Source organism: Lipotes vexillifer, unplaced genomic scaffold (genome assembly GCF_000442215.2).
Source record: "Lipotes vexillifer unplaced genomic scaffold, Lipotes_vexillifer_v1.1 scaffold83, whole genome shotgun sequence".
NCBI classification, from domain to species: Eukaryota; Metazoa; Chordata; class Mammalia; order Artiodactyla; family Lipotidae; genus Lipotes; species Lipotes vexillifer.
The window spans coordinates 559,007-579,437 of record NW_006799780.1 but is presented as its reverse complement, the minus strand read 5'-3'; the positions used below and the strand labels follow the sequence as shown (position 1 = coordinate 579,437).

General features: G+C 40.9%; 1 protein-coding gene across 5 annotated transcripts in view; it reads right to left on the bottom strand.

Annotated features, from left to right (window-relative positions):
- Nucleotides 1-20,431, bottom strand: part of PDE8B (phosphodiesterase 8B) — a 260,688-nt gene that overhangs the window by 19,106 nt on the left and 221,151 nt on the right. For 4 of the 5 annotated variants that reach the window (XM_007471952.1, XM_007471951.1, XM_007471953.1 and 1 more), the window contains 7 exons: nt 13,361-13,403; nt 9,558-9,635; nt 8,018-8,094; nt 6,397-6,561; nt 3,831-3,876; nt 3,282-3,417; nt 2,177-2,375 (listed from right to left, as the gene is read on the bottom strand). In XM_007471952.1, the coding sequence (XP_007472014.1) occupies nt 2,177-2,375; nt 3,282-3,417; nt 3,831-3,876; nt 6,397-6,561; nt 8,018-8,094; nt 9,558-9,635; nt 13,361-13,403 (744 nt within the window). The remainder of the gene's footprint in view (nt 1-2,176; nt 2,376-3,281; nt 3,418-3,830; nt 3,877-6,396; nt 6,562-8,017; nt 8,095-9,557; nt 9,636-13,360; nt 13,404-20,431) is intronic. The other variant, XM_007471954.1, reaches the window with a different exon arrangement.

Genomic DNA, 20,431 nt, shown 5'->3' with positions numbered 1-20,431 from the left:
AGCAGGAATAGATTTGGATCACACTGAAGCAGAATGGCCAGAATGGACTCCATTCTAGATTAGCCTTTCAAACAGTTCCTTTTCTAGGACAAATAGTCACTCACTCAGAGAATAACAAAAGAATTCTGGCTACCCTGATCTCTCCACTTGCAGTGGTTCTTGGGAACTGGTAAGAGTGGGAAGGGGATAGGGTGTGCAACAAATTGAAGGGGAATGTCAGCTCTGGACATGTTATCTATATGGCTGGGTTGAGGATGTGGAGCTATGCCATAGTGACATTAAGAATTTTAGCTTTATAAAGAAATTACGGGTGAAAGATGACATGGATATTTGGTAAAAACATTTTTCTGACTCTCTTTGTCAGTGGCAGCAGGTCTGGTGAAAGACACCTCAGGAATAAATCCCACTCGAAGCGCCTCATGGTGGACTAACCAGTGATCTTGGGCTGCTTAAAACCTCTGACCTCAGGAGTCCCTTCCAGCCCAATTCTCCAGGGTTCTTTGCAGCTCTAAATTTTCTGATTCTTTGGCCTCTCAGAAAATGTCTTTTGGATTATAAGCATATTGTATCTAGTCTTAGACTTGTTTGTATTGCTATTTGAGAATTCAATCAGACTCTGAATGTGCTAGCAGAACAAACAATTTAAAGAAAATTTCTTATTTTAGGGGAGGGAGAGGAAAGGAGATAATAAAGTGACTACGCATTCCATAATTTATCAAGCATTTAATCTGTATTTTTCTAGAGTGCTTCTGCTTAAGTGGGGTTCATCTTTAACTCAAGGCTGCAATGCCTATAGGTCACTTTGGTCTCAGCGTTAACGCCCAGGTCCTGTCCTCATTTGGCAGTGTGCAGCCTAAGCTGTATAATATCTCATGTAATGTAAAATGGAGGAATGTGAACCTGGAGTAGGAATCTGGAAGTATCTTAGCCCCTCAAAGAAAAGCACTATAGAAACATAGGCTGTTATCCCCTGTGATATCACCTTTTTTAAAAGTAGGAGATAAAAATCTTCAAAACCATCCTTTTTTTTTTTTTTTTTTTTTGTGGTACGCAGGCCTCTCACTGTTGTGGCCTCTCCCGCTGTGGAACACAGGCTCCGGACGTGCAGGCTCAGCGGCCATGGCTCACGGGCCCAGCCGCTCCGTGGCATGGGGGGTCTTCCCAGACCGGGGCACGAACCCGTGTCCCCTGCATCGGCAGGCGGACTCTCAACCACTGCGCCACCAGGAAAGCCCAAACCATCATTCTTGAATGACACTCTGCTTTCTTGCTGATGAAAGTAAATGCCAGGATCAGTCTTTGGCAAAACTGAGAAGGGAACATTCCCCCTCCCCATTTTGGTGCCATTTCTGCTCTGTCTACCTATCCCACTACCACTTGTCTCCTTAAGTACCTAGGGTCTTAAGACTAAGTCAGAAAATGATTGAATGTTAAGCATTTGCAGATAGATGTGAACCTGTCTCTATACAGCACTTGTCCCAAGGGTATCTATATTCTAAGCTTCACTTCTAATTGTAGCCAAGGAATTACAAGCTTCACTGTGAAAGTGATGGTAGTTGGGGAAGAGGGGAGATGGGGATCTTTTGCCAGCTATACGTGGGGTATACATAGGACTGCCCTACAAATCAGCACCTGTAAATGACAGTATTGACTTCTAAGACTAAGGAACTTGGAACTCTTGCAGAATTATACAAGTCATTAATATACAGATATACACATTCATACCTACACAAAACACACATATATATGTATGTAAATCAGTAGGATGCTGAATGGCTCACTACTGTCTGGATTGTAATATACCAATGACAAAATTCTGATCCTAAAATTTAACCTCCAGACCTGGTAAACATTTATACTAATTAAGTTCTGTCCTCTAACCCAGTATCACAAAGAGCTCCTAGTGAACATTTGGAGAATGGGTTCATGGATCAGCCAGACATATAAAAGAGTCTCTACAGTGGCATAAATTATTATTTTAAGCATTTGTGGGAAGGGAGGGCTAGGAGAAAATGCCATGCGTTTACAACACCAAAAGGACCAGTCAGTTTGGTAGCTCAAAAAAACTGTCAAAATTGGTTCCAAAATAGTTGTTTGCCTAACATATTTATTAAGATTGAGTTCTTAGATCTCTAAAATCTATTCAGGTAACTAGATTGTGATATCAAAATTCTACCTTCACTCTTTCTTTTCCGAGGAAGAAGGCAGTGGCGTGCAGGACATCAGCGGCATGAGTGGAGTTGTGGTAAGCGTTGGAGGAGTGGTAGTTGGATTCAATCACTTGGAGCCAGGCCCGAAGGGTTGTTTCAGAACAGTGTAAAAATTCACATACTCCAAACCGGGAAAAGACTTTTAAGCCCAGGTAAACCAATGGCCTGGAAAACAGGGGAAAAAAACCTCTGATTCACTCTATTCACTGCTCCAGAAGCTGCTTTCTTTGAAGCTACTGGGAAATTGAGTCATTTCTTTCCTGATGCTTCGTAGGCACAGGGGTATAAAAATACGTCGTCTCCAAATCAGAAGGTGATACAGCATCTCCTCCTCACCAGCCACTTCTTTAAAACTAGGTGCCTTGTGGTGGTTAATCCAAAGGACTTCTAGACTGTCTTAAGTCATCCGCCCTTCAGTGGCTCTAACAACCAAGAGAGAGGTCCCTGACAGTCCCTCTCCGTCTCTGCTTCCACATAAGCTTTGCACTTCCCGTGTCCCCTGAAGAAGTTACTGAGCTTAAGGACAAAAGGAATGGCTTGTGTGGGTTCAGCAAAGTCATGTCATTTAGAATTAAGTTACTTATTTATAGTTATCATTCATATCCAACACCCCTGGAAGAAAATGGACTTCTGTAATAGAAGAGGACTTTCTGTGTTATCTAATCTTTCCCCTGCCTATAGGATGGATCAAAAGAAAAGTCTACAGTGCTCTCAAACTCATTTTGTAAGGTGGGACTTCAACAAGTTTGGGGCTGAGAATACTTAGAACTCTTGGCTCACTGGCACAAAGGAATGACCTGGGTAGATCTGAAGAAGACACTCAGTATTTCTTCATTATCACCAGGCTGATCCTACATCTTACCCGCTAATACTCTCTTCTCCATAAAGGAGCTCACTCAAGGGGCCACAGTCTCTCTGCGCATTTGACACTCCTCCAGCATGGCATGAAAACCAGAACCTGGGAGGTCACTTGTAGCAAGGACTCACATCTCCCTCAAAGTTTCCAGATGTGAAAGTCTTGAGTGTGTCCCATCAATCCTCCCTCTGCCTATAGCCAGAGAAGCCACATACCTTTTGTGTGTCACAGCTTCCAATTCAAAGATGTTGAACTCCCAGCTTTCCTCATTATCAAGTAATTGAGCGATAGAAGGGGGGACATCGTTGATGGTCACTGGCATCCCAAGGTGACTGTGACTCTGGGGCACATCTGAGCAAACAGACGGGGCAGGAAGGGTGGGTAATTGTGGAATCTTGAGTGCTGCTGAGCATTTGTCATCTTCATGGTTGCTGCTAGAAAGAAAGTCTTGAACTTCCAGGGGTAAGAAGATTTTCCCTTCAGGGTTCTCTTACATTATTAAACTTCAGGACCCCCCAATAGAAAAATAATTCAGTTTAACTGTTTAAATATAGAGAGATTTGCAATTCTTATTCTGACAGCGCTCAGAGAAGTAATTTATATTAGGAGACCTGCTTTCAAATGTAGACCATAGAGATGCTTAAACTCCAATGAGACGAATAGGAAGTATCACCAAGGCCCTTCCCAAACAATAATCACAACACTGAGGGAGACAAAAGGCCAGAGACAGGTTATCAGTAACAAGTGGATAGAGGACAACTTACTCTTAGTGAACACATACTCGTTTCCTGACAACCTTCTCAAGCCATCCTGGAATAAAGAAAGATGCTATGAGAAGCATGCTTTATATGCCATTATCATTACTCTCTCATTTCTTTTATTAGCCAAAGAGATTTGAATCCTGAATAACCCAGTCAATCTGGAACTCCAAGTTGAAGCTCAAAATCAAGCGAGAACAATGGCTACAAAACAGTGGATACTCTCCTTTCCAAGGCTGTTAGCCCCAGGAGACGGAGAATTGAGAATTAAGTGGCTATGACTGCATTCGGGTCTCACACCTGAGCTGTGAGTTAGCTCTGTTCTCATGCCATCTTTCTCTTGTTGCATATTGAAGCCACATAATGAAATCACAGAAGTGATCTTGCTTCGGGTGCATGTTAATTTGAAAGGACCCCAATTACCCTCACAAGGACTGTGTTATTCTTGTGCTCTTAGATTTGCGTCCTGGGGAGCCAAAGCCATGGGCCACATCTGGGGGATGATTTAATGTAAAACCTTTAAAAGGTTGGGCTAATTTTTGACTAACATCTAAATTAACTCTTTTCCAGCTGTAGTTTCTGTCTTATAACATGAGCTTCACTGTTAGCCTTTAAAGGAAGTTTCTGGATTTGAGGTCTTTGGAAGGCCAGCATAAGGGAGTTCTGCCATTTAGTAGGCTCGTGAACTTTAGTCCCCAGCTGTTCTTGCATCTCATTTTCCTGCCCTCTACCTTCTACCCCTGAGTACCTAATTATTTAGACCTCTGCTTAAAAGCCATTTGTAATTGCTTATTTGTCATCCTCAGAAAGTATGTGCTAAGGTTTAAAGTATTAATGAAGGGCTCTCCTGAAGTCACTCTCTGGATCTTTAGGCCAAGAGCTTAATTGTCAAAACTGGATAAATTGATAAGTAACAATGGCCATAACTGTCCTGCCTCTAAGGCAGGTATCACAAGGAACTCCTCTGTTCTTAATCTTTCTTTCTTCTCTTCCCTAATGCTACATAAAACAGGTGGAACTTGTACTGGTTCCTCACAGCATTACCTGGAGGGGAAGCCCAACATGGTATGGCAGCAGGGGAAAGGAGGGCAGATAACTTGTTCTAGGAACCACAATGGTTCTGCAGCTCTGCAGTGGCCAGCCTCCTGACAGACCCTTGGCAGTGTTCTATTTTTTTTTTTTAATTGCAGTATTGTTGATTTACAATGTTGTGTTAGTTACAGGTACAAAGTGATTTGGAGATTTTATATATAAATATATATATATATACACACACACACACACACACACACACACACACACACACACACACATACACCTTTTCAGATTCTTTTCCATTATTACAAGATATTGAATATAGTTCCCTGTGCTATACAGTAGGTTCTTGTTGTTTATCTATTTTATATATAGTAGTGTATATCTGTTAATCCCAAACTCCTAATTTATCCACCCTCCCCCCAACATTTCCCCTTTGGTAACCGTAAGTTTGTTTTCTATGTCTGTGAGTCTACTTTTGTTTTGTAAATAAGTTCATCTGTATCACTTTTTAAGATTCCATATATAAGTGATGTATTTGTCTTTCTCTGTCTGACTTACTTCACTTAGTATGATGATCTCTAAGTCCATTCACGTTGGCTGCAGATGGCAAACACACAAACACACCTTGCCAGTGTTCTTTAGAACTAAAGTCTACACTGCATTGGGATGGGGCAACCAAGGCCAGCCGAGGGGCTCAAAAGGATCAGGAGGTCACTCAAATTACAGGCTCACCAGAAACCTTTAGTAGGAACAAGGAGGATGGACCCGAAAGCCAGTCAACACTCAGCATTTGGTGGCAGGACTAGACAGAAAACTTCAAAGTAAAACTCTTCGATGACTCTTGGACTTTGTTTTTCTCCCAAAGAATTCTTCCAGCTTCAGTCTCCAATAGGGAGCACAAATGAATAATTTGAATTTTCTCATTTTTCTTCACTTGCTGATAGATTATGATTACAGCCAAGTAGATCACAGCAAAAACACTAGCACAGGAGGACTCCTTAGAAATAAGCTACTTTTAGTGGTTACAAATGGTGGTATTGGAGTGCCGGCAGGGGGCGGCTCCTCCTCCCCTCCCCATACTGAGTCACGGCAGCTCCACTCTGCTTTTATTGATTATAAAGGGAACTCTATTATAAAGGTTTTATTTAAAGAAAGAATTCTACAGCTAAGATTTTGGAAACCAGTGCCGTCATCTAAGTACCAACGCTTTCATTATATAAAGAACCTGAGGTCCAAGGAAGCCTAGCCATAACCCTCAGTGGAGTGCTACACCAGGTCAAGGGGAAGAAGTAGAAAAGGGCTCCATTGTGATATTTAGCCTTCAATCAACTGTCTATTTACTCCTTCCTGTAGTACAAATTCAGAGGACAAATTAGTCATTTGTGCTCCTGCAACTGCTTCTGGTTATGCTCATGTTAGCCCATACAGCAGGTATTTCTACACCTAAAGGTGACAGTTTATATGTTACATGTTATATGTTCTCTGGAGTGCACTTAACATTGTCCTGCATTTCTGGTTTTTCCTCATCACTCACAGTCATCAGGCCTCCCACGAGATCACTGGTGTGGGGATCTTCATCTTTGGTACCCAGCTGAGGGGAGTACAGTTCTGTGGTCCGTAGAATTTCTAAAACTCTGTCCAAGGCTTCTGCTACTGTGACAGGACTGTTTTCTTGGGCTGCATTGATTATATTTATAACCTAAGGAAGTAAAGAGAGAGAAAGAATCAATTTGAGGACATTAGGATTCTTCTTCTCAAAACTCACTCATGCGCCTAGAATCCAAAATAAATCAGATGATAACACATCTTACTGTTCAAAATGAGCAGCGCTTTCACGGCACCACCCTCTTTATACTGAAGCATGCTTCTCATCCCACCCTATGCCGGTGTTTCTCTTACTTCAGGGACTACATTTTCTCAGGCTCCTTTGCTGATCCTTCTCCTTTAGCTCTTCTACAGGTTGCAGCTCCTCAGAGACTAGTGCTGGGCCTTCCTCTCACTCCACAGGCCTTTCAGAGATGAGCTCTTTCATTTCTATAACTTTGGACACATACGATCCACATGCCCAGGACTCTCAAATTTATATCCCAGCCCTGAACTCCTTTTTGACTTTCAGATTTATATATTCAGTTGCCTGCTTGACATATCTATTGGAATATCTTACTTACACATCCAAAACTAAACTCACACCTTGCTCTCCTCTTCCCAAAGCAAGCAAGTAAACCTAACAGAAAATGAAAGACGAGAGCTGTACTCCTCTGGTTTCTACACTGCCGTGAAAAAAACACTTCTATTAATCTTGTGCTCACACCAAAACCCTGGGAGGCCCCGGTTGACATATCACTTTCCCTCAATTCTCTCCCTACCTGACAGTATAATTCATCATCAGGACGAACTGAATTTACCCCCAAATATTTCCTGACCTACTCATTTCTCTCCACCTCCACTGCTGTAATTCTAGCACAGCTGACACAATTTCTTGCTTAGAATTCTGGAAAAGGTCCCTAACTGTCCTCTTCTCTTTCACTCTTGCCATCTCCAGTCCATTCTCTGCATGGCAGCTTGGTGTTATTTTCAATAAACGTTATCTGGTCATGTCAGTCCCCCACTTTAAACTCTTCAGTGGTTTCCGTTGCACATGAACTAAAATATAAACTTATTACAGCTCTGTTGGCCAGAATGAACTGAGCCCGGCACAACTCCGTGTCCCCTCTGCTCTCCAAGCTCCAGTCACACCTGACGTTCTTTCAGGTCCTCATTTGCTCCATTCCCTCCTTTTCCCACCTCAGTGCTCATGCCTTGCTGTGCCTGCTGCCTAGAATCCTCTTCTCCTAACATCTTTGTATCCTTCAGGTCCCACTTCAAACATTACTTCCTCTACAGAGAGACCCTCCCTGACCAGCCCTCTCACCCAACCAGACTAGGGCCCTAACCTAATTTTCCCTCATAGAAACCTGTTGTTTTCCTTTATGGCAGTTATTGCAATTTATAACTACGTATTTATTATGTGTTTATTTGTTTAATGTCTGTTTCCTTTACTAGACTGTAAACTCCATGATATAGGTAATAGTATGCCATTCATCACTTTATCTCCAGAATATAGCCTAGTGTTCAGTGGCCCTGATTGCAGAGTAGGGGCAGCAGCTGCTACTCACCTTTGTGATGGGAGCCTCGATGGTCATGGAATGGATCCTTGCCATGGATGGATAGCGACGATTCTGTAGGCTTGGTGCTGGAGAGAAGTCAAGAAAGTTGTATCTGGTTCTGGTGGCTCAGCTGCGCTTAAGTGCAGCAAAGGAACCCTGCACGGACTTGGGGGCCTGATTCCCACAGGACTACTGTCCTCCACTGCTCCCCATAAAGCAATGAATTCACCCATCTCTTAGTCCTAAAAGGCTGAGAGCTCAGCCACTACTTGCCAGGGACTGGAAAGGGTGGTATGGCCTGGAACATTGATGACAGGAAGGCTTTATGAGTCTCAGGTCCACAGGGGGATTTCAGAGAAGCGTGATGGGATCCGGAGGCCTCATCCCAACAGCCTAATGATCCCCCAGGAGTTACTTTCCCGTAAGTCACTAAAAGACCAACTTGGGCAGTTCCGTCACTTTCAGTCCTCAGCCACAGGCCGGGTAACTGGATGACTGCAGTGTAGGAGGGGAGGCACGATCCGTGGCCAGGGTGGGGTGGGCAGAAGAATGAGCCCCTCTCATTCTGAGTTAGGGCCAGGCACTCCTAAGACTTTAGGTTCTTAGCACCAGGAGCCCACGGTGGGTCTAGCTCTCATCTGTAAAAACTGAGCTAATCCCGTTGAAATTCCTTCACCCATTATTCTCTCCATCTAAAATGTCCTATCTTTACATGTGGTTCAAAATCCAAAAGGTAGAAGCTTTATTTTAAAAGCATTGTTCTCATCAGATCTTCCTACCCCTCCCTGAGAGGCAGGCAGGAGGGAACAGAACTCGCACGTTATAGATCTGATGACTTAATGTAGCCGATGTCAGCAGAGCCTGCCTGCCGGTCAGCCATCTTTGTAGCCATCTCCACGGCCAGAGCAGCCACCATTGCTGCCCTTCTATACTCTTCAGCCTTCACTTCTCCCATGCTTTGGAGAGATAATGGATGATCCCATCTCAAACTCTATTCTGAAAACTGAACTAATCCAGCTGAAATGCCCTCATCCATTATCCTCTAAAATGGATACCCTCTTCATCTATCTACACCCTCAGCCCATCGGGATAAATTTCAGTCCATTTTCTTCCTTCACGTTCTTGGTCCCAATCCCTTGCATGCCTTGTGGTCTATCCATCTTCCTCTATGAATTATACATCTTATCCCTAGAGTCTTTGGTCCTTGCTAGTTCAACCACTTCCCTCAGGCTCAGGTTTCCCATTGTGACCTGAAGGATAGCAGCTAAGAGTGACCTAGCTATTGAAACTGAGCTGCTCTAGTGGTTATGTGGCCTAACACACGTTAGGCCATAAAGGAACAAGCATGGAGTCATTTCACAGAGAAGGCAAAGACTATAAAAAGTAAAAAAAAGAATAAAAAGGCCTAAAGTTTTTTCCATCTACAGGAAAAAAGCCAGTTTAGTTGTAATCCTATTCCTTGGGGTTTTGTTTATATGCTCAGGAATTCTTAAATAGATTCCTGTGTCATTTTCTACACTTTAGAGTCAAGGAAATGTGAAAAACTTACCATCACTGCCTCGAGATGATATTGATTTCACATCAATGGACTCTTTCCTCCTGTTCTTGTGTCTGAATGAATGAGACTCTGAGGATTTCAGATTAGTAATGGAGAGTGATTAGTTTTCAAGCTTATTCACAGGCAAAGTTTGGACATATTTTTTCCCTCATTCTCCAAAGAAAACAAGGTTACTTTTTAAGCACTGTAAAATATTTTTAAGAAATAGTGAGCCACTGTCTCTTCAAATCATCAACACACACAGGATTATCAGTCATATTAATTGTAAAATGACATCTTTTCCTTGTGGTACCACATTACATTGTAATGGAGCTTATTATTAAGGGTTACTTAGTTCCATTAATAAATATCTTCTTGAAAGTAAACATTAAAACTTGGGGGAGGGCTTCCCTGGTGGCACAGTGGTTGAGAGTCCGCCTGCCGATGCAGGGCACAGGGGTTCGTGCCCCAGTCTGGGAAGATCCCACATGCCGCAGAGTGGCTGGGCCTGTGAGCCATGGCCGCTGAGCCTGTGCGTCCGGAGCCTGTGCTCCTCAACGGGAGAGGCCACAACAGTGAAGAGGCCCGCGTACGGCCAAAAAAAAAAAAAAAACTTGGGGGAAATTTTGAGGGGTTCATTTTGACATGAAGGACAATATATTTCAGTGGGTGGGGAAGGCTTTTATGGGGATATTTGAGGAAATAAAATACTAGTCAAATTCACAGAGAGTAGAGTTTGAGAAACTGATTTGGACCAATTTTAGGTCCCTCTGTAAAAGACCTCTTGATGGTTTTCTAGGTTCTCCTGAGGATATGATTTCATCAAATGATGCAGACTGTTGATCCCAGGAATGAAGAGAAGAAAAAGCAGTTTTCTAATCCGAACAAATTCTAACAATTTAACTCTCACTTTTGTCCTTGTTTTCTGAGGGGGGAAAAAAAAAAACACTTAAAAAATCTGTGTAAGTCTTTGCAGACTTTGAATTTAATGCTCAAAATGTGCTGTCACATTAATGTGAGATCTAATCAAACGGTGCATGCTACCAGTGAGGACCAAAGGATAAAAATGTCAGGGCAGCAGAGGTGGCTTCAGAAAAATGCATTTTCAGGGCATTTGCTTCTTGTAGGAGTAACCCATGGGCAAGGAGAGAAACTTAACCATAACACAGAATTTCTCCTCACTGTGCAGAAAGGAGGCAGATGTGCAGGTTTCAGCAGGGGGATGCTTTTCTTAGACACTGATAAATGGTCATATTCCAAGAAAGAAAAAAAGATGCAATGCTTTTTAAAGAATTGTCTACTGACACCAAAAAAAAGTACAAGAGAGCATAGTAATTAAGAGAACCAGTTCCAGAGCCAAATTGCCAAAACTCCAATCTCCACTATGCCATCTAATAGCTGTGTAACTTTGGGAAAGTTCCTTCTCTGTGTCTCAGTATCCACACCTGCAAAGTGGGGATAGTTATAGCATCTCATTCATAGGCTGTTGTGAGATGTAAACAAGTTAATTCATAGATAACACTTAGAACAGTGCCTGCTACATAGTAAATATAAAGTTCATGTTTGCCTATTTTTATTAATTACATTTGTTCATCTGCACGTATACCTTCTTTTTAAGCAAACGTGGGATCATGTTATAATATTATTCTACTACTTGCTATCACTTTATAATATGTCAGATATTTCTCTAGATCACCTTTTTAACCATTTACTTTAATGTCATTAAACATCTGATTCAATTTTAAAAAGGTTAAATCAGTAACGAAACTTGAATTATATTTATACAGCATAAAGTGGAAGGCAGAACTATTATAAAGTTAATCTGAACAACATAGACAGCCATAAGACCTTGTCTTAAATCACCTAACAAACTATTTTACTACCTCTTTGCCTAATTTTCTTTCAGACCCTGCCTTAATAATTTTCTTAGCCTTGGATTTGAGTTTCAGTATTTTTTTATAAGATACCTATAGAATTATACTGTTAAGATCATATTACATCTTTCAAACCCTGAGGAACTAATAGTGGTCACTTGCAAGACATTGGATTTAGCCTATTACATTTAGGAATGTAATAATCTTACACATTCCTAACAGTTGTTTACCAGATAACAAATTAAGTCCAACTTATTAAATATTTAAGATCAAATTCAGGATTAAAGAGCACAAGAATTCCTCAAAATGTAGTTTCCAAATAAAACTAAACTAGGGAGGCTATAGCCCAGGCTGGCTGGTTGAATTCTAAATCATTCACTAGAAATAATTATTCAAAGATGGATAATGCTTATTCTTTCTGACTTTTATCTCAGCTAAAATTAAGAAAATCTATAGCAATAGAAAAGACTAAAAGTTTGGAGAAATTATTTATTCAATAAAGGCCATTTAAATCAAAGAATTCATTTATTCATTCTCTCAAAAGTTGTTGTGGAATGAACTTTAAAACCAGAGAAAAGAAGCGTAAGAGAGATTCAAATAGCTGTACTCAGTGGCAAAAAAGCATACAGTGTCGTCAATTAAAAAAAAAATAGCTACCACTTACTGAGTACCTACTATGCACCAGACATTGTGCTTTACTATTTATTTTAAGTATAATTATCTTACATAATCATTACAATTCTGAAAGCTACATAGTGCAATCCCCATTTTACTGATGAGGAAATTTAAACTTGGAGAGATTATGTGGGTAGCTTAAGGTCCAAGAGTTAATAAATGGTGGAACTTATGCTTTCCAAGATGGGAGGGTTTCCGTTAATCAGTGTTTTATATTTATTGAGTGTCTATTATGTGCAAGGCAATACTGGGCACTGTGAAGGATACGAAAATGCTTATAACAGCTTTTGACACTCAGAGGCTCTTAAGTAAGTTAAAATAATACTCTCACTGGGTTAAAGAAATAAACTAAAACATCTGTGAAAGAGAGAGACAGAGAAACAAGTGTGGAGGGAAGGGGAGAAGGATACCAAACAGTTAAACGCCAGGTACTGCTAGACATTATATACATTTTCCCCTTTAATTCTCATAGGCATTGTTAATTCATTTTACAAATGAAGAAACTGAAGCTCACAAAGATCAAGTGAAATCTTTCTGAGTAGGTGAAAATATGGTCCATATTAGAATCCAGGAAAGGCACTAAAGTAAGTAGCCCAGGGTCCAATTTTATGCCTCAGTGGCTGGGAAAGCCACCAACAAGGGAGAGAATGTGTGGTGTGTGTGCAGGAACGAGAATTTTAAATCTTTGGTAGCAGACTGATTTTCCCCTCTAATGATCAAAGAATTCTAGACCTTTCAAATGTAGAAGTCATTCGGTTCGGCCTCCTCTTTTTATGGCAGAGGAAACCAAGAGTCAGACAGTGAGAGTCTTGCTCAAGGTATGATGAGAGGATGTGGGCAGCTGAAATGGTGATTTGCTGCTCCTGACTGCCTGGCGAGGGCCCATTCACATTTTCTAATTGTATGTAGTCACTGACTGCTGCAAAGAAAGGGAAGACTAACTATGGTATAATAATGTGTGTCCCCTGGACTTTCGGGCCCCTCTCTATTTTGAGTTTATCTTGCGCTCCATGGTTTCTAGTCAGCAAAAGAAACCAGGATGAAGAAGGCATTCAGTAGAAAAGGGTGCCATGAATGAAGATTCAAAGCTTTTTAAGGGATCCTGCTTTTAACCTCGCTCTCAGACCTTTCAGTATCAGCACTCAGATATCAGCAATCCAAGTTCTGGGGTGGTGACTGTCAATCCAGACTTCTTCAGAGTGATTCCTAGACTTGAACCCACAAATTCCGCCTGAGTATGTAAGAGCGAAATTGAAGTATTCTCACCTGTTTGAGAATTATCTCCTGAGTCACGATGAACCTTGTGAATCTAAAGTTGTTCAGAAGTTTGGTAAAGCAAGAAAAAGAGATTTTAAATATGGTATCAGTTACATCTCCAACCAAACAATTTCATTAAAAACTGAAAAATTCAAGAAAACAAGAAGTTGCACAGATAATATGAACAGATGAAAGATGGACACCAGCTGATAATACTACAAATTCTCTGTTACATCCAGACACTTATAGAATGCCTGAGCCTGACAGCAGGGAGATACCCAAGGGATATACTTTCTAAGCAAGACATCTAGATCTCCAGTCAGCTGTTCTCATTTTGACAGTCTGCAGAAATGCAGAAAGACAAAAAACCAAAATTTAAAACAAAATTTAAGATTTTTATATGTACTCTGTTTATATTTCAGACATGTTATCATTTTTCCTGTAATATAAAAGCAATCTGAATTTAAGCCTAGGATATTAAAAAACCTTACCCAAAAGCTCTTCAAATGCACTTCAATTACAGACAATTTACTAAATGTTTCTTCGTAAAGTCTGAACTTTAGATTCAATTTTGCACCTAGTTCTTTCTCAGTATCAATTTTTTTGTGCTAATGCTCAGTACATATCTGTCAAGTGTTTAGTGCAGTTATTAACATTAGAAATAATAAATATGCTTTCTTTGGGGTTCTGCATTTCTGGTGTTTATAACTAAGACACGGTTACTGGGGCACACCTAGCTTTATCATGATTATAATCATGCTGCTTTGCTGCTAAATCCACCTACTTCCAGTTTCTCAAACCATCACACATTTGTAAGCACTGAATGAATGGAATAAGTTAACCTGAAAAACAAGACAGATGAGTATGTAGGACTGTTTATGGGGGGAAGATTAGTATGGTTTAGCAGCATCAGCTGTAACAGCCAGAAGTCCCATATATTTCAGATACAATAAAATGTTCCAGCTTGACTGAACCATTGAAAAATAATCATGTAAAACTGAAGTGTTAAAACAGGGGTTTTGTATGAATTATTCTGCACAGTTCATTCCACATAATTACAGAAAAAATTACACGGCCAGCCTGTGTGAGATCTTGGTCTTATATGTGACTAAGGGCTGTGGCTTATTTATCCCGTAACTATGGGAACTTTTTATTTCTTCTGTGAACAACTGTTTTATGTTTTTCCTTTACAAATAAAGATCATTTGCTACAAAGCTACTGAGTGCAGTATGAATTTCTGATAACCAAATGAATACAACTTTTTCTCAGTCAGCTTTAGCTCAAAAGCAAGTGATCTTTAAATGCTTAGCTTTTCTCTTTGAATCACAATACATCTCTCCTTTAGGAACAAAGTCCCATGGCTCCCCAGATTACACAGAAAGCCACTTTCTTGTCTTTCGTTGATTTCTGCAGGCCAGCTGATTGAACTGTGGGCCTCCTGGGAGGTCAGTGTAGGCTTTGTGTTCCATCTAGTCTCGATGGAACTAGATGAAGCCCAAGGTCCAGTAGATGCACAGTCCAACCCTGCCTTTGGGACGGAAATGTGCACCTGCCCCTGAAGGGAGAACAGGGGACAGGGAGGAGGGGAGAGGAGAGGTACCGGGTCCGTCTGCTGAGGTGGCTCTGGCCTTTCTCCACACAGGATGTTGCATTCAGCGATTTCTGAGCTGAGCACGCTGCATCCCCATAAACCTGTGCCCCTAAATTGGCTCATCTGTCTCTGATGGGCTCTTCGTTATGGACAGCAGCAGAAACTCAAAGTACTCCTCAAACAACCAATCACCACTTGCTTTGCACGCAGAGGTTCTGCAGGGCTGTGTCAGGTCATAATTCCCTTCACAATCCTCTGTGGTAAGAGCAGTGCCTGAGGACAGTTTGCCCATCACACCCCCGCAGTGCTAGGTTTTTACTGAAGCTTCCAACTCAGGTTATCTTCCTGCCTCTCCCAAATACCTCCTTTTACAACCAAAGATTCATTTGAATGAAAACAATTCTTTTAGAATTACAATTTTCTTCTTGGAAGGCTAAACCCACCCATCATTTATAACTTGGTATGAATGCTTCTATTAAAATCATTTCCTCAGGGCTTCCCTGGTGGCGCAGTGGTTGAGAGTCCGCCTGTTGATGCAGGGGACACGGGTTCACGCCCCGGTCCAGGAAGATTCCACGTGCCGCGGAGCGGCTGGGCCCGTGAGCCATGGCCGCTGAGCCTGTGCGTCCGGAGCCTGTGCTCCATCCGCAATGGGAGAGGCCACAGCAGTGAGAGGCCCGCGTACCTCAAAAAAACCAAAACAAAAACCCCAAAATTATTTCCTCATAATTCTCAGTCAAGCTCACTGAGGGAATACAGAGAATGAGTGGTCCTGTAGTTTGGCACTCTCTGGTGGGCAGCCAGGAGAGGCCTGTGGGCAGGAAGAGAGGAGGAACCACTTCTCCTGTAACCAAAGCAGCCATCTCTTCCATGTTTGCACGGTGCTAGCAGCTCTACATTTACAATCTAGTCATTACAGCACCCTCGAAAGGAGGAAAGGTTGTCATTCCTTCTGACAGATGCAGAAGCTGAGGTTTCGAGAAGTTGAGGGGCTTGTCTGAACCGCACAGCCAGCACGCAGCAGATCCCAATTTCAAACCCGGCTCTCTCCATCTAAAACCACTTCTCTTTGTCACGTTGCTCTCTACAGTCAGGCCCCAGAAGGGAAGCCCCGGCGCAAGCTTGTTAAACTGGGGTCTGAGGGCAATATCCCTGGGTTCAGTGAAGGGCATGTGTCTGAATACAATTTTCTTTGTAATTTTGGGGAGGGTCTGAATCTCTGCTATCGATAGGATTTTTCACATGCATGCTAAAGCAAAGAAATCATAATTCAATGGTTACATGTCAGCCAGTCTCTCCAGAGTGTAGTGTTTTTGTTTTCCCTTTTGTAATGGAAATGCGTACAGTAATGACTAAGAATTCTGATATCATGTGTCCCCCAGGCTTTAGCACTAAGGTTCTGCAATGTGAATACTGCTGGCCTTGCCTGTGCCACTCTTGCCAGAGCTCAAAGCTGGAATTTCTTAGCAAGGCCTTGGAAGCTTACAGCCTGTTTTTTGGGGGGAAAAAAATCATAATTCCAATCTTTTAATTCCTTAAAATACTATAGGTTCCCACAAGTGTTAACTGTCCTTGTGCTAAATGCTTTGTGTACAGATACCTGATTCTGCTTGGCTCAAAAGCACTACGAATTCTGGGTGTGTGTGTGTACACGTGCGTGTATGTGTGATTTCAGGGTCATTTGATTGTTTTCCTCTTAAAGAATTTTAAGATGATATTTTCTTTACACATCCACCAGAATGTCTAAAAAAGAAATTCTGTCAAGTATGTGGAACAAGTGGAACTCTCACATGTTGGAGGGTGTATAAAGTGGTACAGACACTATGAGAAAGGTCTGGTAGTTTCTTACAAAATTAAACATATGCCTACCCTATGACCCAACAAGTAACATACAAGGGAATCCCCATAAGGTTAACAGCTGATCTTTCAGCAGAAACTCTGCAAGCCAGAAGGGAGTGTCAGGACATATTTAAAGTGATGAAAGGGAAAAACCTACAACCAAGATTACTCTCCCCAGCAAGGATCTCATTCAGATTCGAGGAGAAATTAAAACCTTTACAGACAAGCAAAAGTTAAGAGAGGGACTTCCCTGGTGGCGCAGTGGTTGGGGGTCCGCCTGCCAATGCAGGGGACACGCGTTCGAGCCCGGGTCCGGGAGGATCCCACATGCTGCGGAGCGACTGGGCCTGTGTGTCACGGCTGCTGAGCCTGCGCTCTGGAGCCTGTGAGCCACAACTACTGAAGCCCACAGGCCACAATTGCTGAAGTCCACGTGCCTGGAGCCCGTGCTCCGCAACAAGAGAAGCCACCTCAGTGAGAAGCCCGTGCACCACACAAAGACCCAACGCAGCCAAAAATAAAAAAAATAATAGATTAAATAAATCAAAAAAAAAAAAAGAGCAGAAAAAGATACATTAAAAAAAAAAAAAAAGTTAAGAGAGTTCAGCACCACCAAACCAGCTTTACAACAAATGCTAAAGGAATGTCTCTAGGCAGGAAACACAAGAGAAGGAAAAGACCTACAATAACAAACCCCAAACAATTAAGAAAATGGTAGTAGGAACACACATATCAATAACTACCTTAAAGATAAATGGATTAAATGCTCCAACCAAAAGACACACACTGGCTGAATGGATACAAAAACAAGACCTGTATATATGCTGTCTACAAGAGACCCACTTCAGACCTAGGGACACATACAGACTGAAAGTGAGGGGATGAAAAAGATATTCCATGCAAATGGAAATCAAAAAGAAAAATGGAGTAGCAATTCTCATATCAGACAAAATAGACTTTAAAACAAAGACTATTACAAGAGACAAAGAAGGAACTACCTGATGATCAAGGGATCGATCCAGGAAGAAGATATAACAATTGTAAATATATATGCACCCAACATAGCACACAATAAATAAGGCTAATGCTAACAGCCATAAAAGGGGAAATTAAGAGTAACACAATCATACTATGAAACCTTAACACCCCACTTTCACCAATGGACAGATTATCCAAAATGAAAATAAGGAAACACAAGCTTCAAATGATACATTAAACAAGATGGACTTAACAGATATTTATGGGACATTCCATCCAAAAACAACAGAATACACTTTCTTCTCAAGTGCTCGTGGAACATTCTCTAGGATAGATCATATCCTGGGGCACAAATCAAGCCTTGGTAAATTTAAGAAAATTGAAATCGTATCAAGTATCTTTTCTGACCACAACACTATGAGACTAGATATCAATTGCAGGGAAAAAATATGTAAAAAATACAAACACATGGAGGCTAAACAATACACTACTTAATAAGCAAGAGATCACTGAGGAAATAAAAAAATACCTAGAAACAAAAGACAATGGAGACACGACGACCCAAAACCTATGGGATGCAGCAAAAGCAGTTCTAAGAGGGAAGTTTATAGCAATACAACCCTACCTCAAGAAACAAGAAATGTCTCAAATAAACAACCTAAACTTACACCTAAAGAAATTAGAGAAACAAGAACAAAAGAACCCCTAAAGTTAGCATAAGGAAAGAAACCATAAAGATCAGATCAGAAATAAATGAAAAAGAAATGAAGGAAACAATAGCAAAGATCAATAAAACTAAAAGCTGGTTCTTTGAGAAGATGAACAAAATTGATAAACCATTAGCCAGACTCATCAAGAAAAAAAGGGAGAAGACTCAAATCAATAGAATTAGATGAAAAAGCAGAAGTAAAAACAGACACTGCAGAAATACAAAGGATCATGAGAGATTACTACAAGCAACTATATGCCAATAAAATGGACAACCTGGAAGAAATGGACAAATTCTTAGAAAAGCACAACCTTTCAAGACTGAACCAAGAAGAAATAGAAAATATAAACAGACCAATCAAAAGCAATGAAATTGAGACTGTGATCAAAAATCTTCCAGCAAATAAAAGCCCAGAACCAGATGGCTTCACAGGCGAATTCTATCAAACATTTAGAGAAGAGCTAACACCTACCCTTCTCAAACTCTCCCAAAATACAGCAGAGGGAGGAACACTCCCAAACTCATTCGACGAGGCCACCATCACCCTGATACCAAAACCAGAGAAAGATGTTCACAAAAGAAGAGAACTACAGGCCAATATCACTGATGAACATAGATGCAAAAATCCTCAACAAAATACTAGCAAACAGAATCCAACAGCACATTAAAAGGATCATACACCATGATCAAGTGGGGTTTATCCCAGGAATGCAAGGATTCTTCAATATATGCAAATCAATTAATGTGATACACCATACTAACAAATTGAAGGATAAAACCCATATGATCATCTCAACAGATGCAGAAAAAGCTTTCAACAAAATTCAACGCCAATTTATGATAACCCTCGAGAAAGTAGGCATAGAGGGAAGTTTCCTCAACATAATAAAGGCCATATATTACAAACCCACAGCCATCATCATTCTCAATGGTAAAAAACAGAAACCATTTCCACTAAGACCAGGAACAAGACAAGGTTGCCCACTCTCACCACTCATATTCAACATAGTTTTGGAAGTTTTAGCCACAGCAATCAGAGAAGAAAAAAAAATAAAAGAAATCCAAATCAGAGAATAAGTAAAGCTGTCACTGTTTGCAGATGACATGATACTATACATAGAGAATCCTAAAGACGCTACCAGAAAACCACTATAGGTAACGAATGATTTGGTAAAGTAGCAGGATACAAAATTAATGCACAGAAATCTCTTGCATTCCTATACACTAATGATGAAAAATCTGAAAGATAAATTAAGGAAACACTCCCATTTACTACTGCAACAAAAAGAATAAAATACCTAGGAATAAATCCACCTAAGGAGACAAAAAACCTCTATGCAGAAAACTATAAGACACTGATGAAAGATATTAAAGGTGATAAATACAGATGGAGAGATATACCATGTTCTTGGATTGGAAGAATCAACATTGTGAAAATGACTACAGTACCCAAAGCAATCTACAGATTCAATGCAATCCCCATCAAACTAAACAATGGCATTTTTCACAGAACTAGAACAAAAAATTTCACAATTTGTATGGAAACACAAAAGACCCCGAATAGCCAAAGCAATCGTGAGAAGGAAAAATGGAGCTGGAGGAATCAGGCTCCCTGACTTCAGACCATACTACAAAGCTACAGTAATCAAGACAGTATGGTACTGGCACAAAAACAGACATACAGATCAATGGAACAGGATAGAAAGCCCAGAGAGAAACCTACGCACGTATGTTCACCTCATCTTTGATAAAGGAGGCAAGAATATACAACGGAGAAAAGACAGCCTCTCCAATAAGTGGTGCTGGGAAAACTGGACAGCTACATGTGAAAGAATGAAATTAGAACACTCCCTAACAGCATACACAAAAATAAACTCAAAATGGATTAAAGGCCTAAATGTAAGGCCACACACTATAAAACTCTTATAAGAAAACATAGGCAGAACACTCTGACATAAATCAC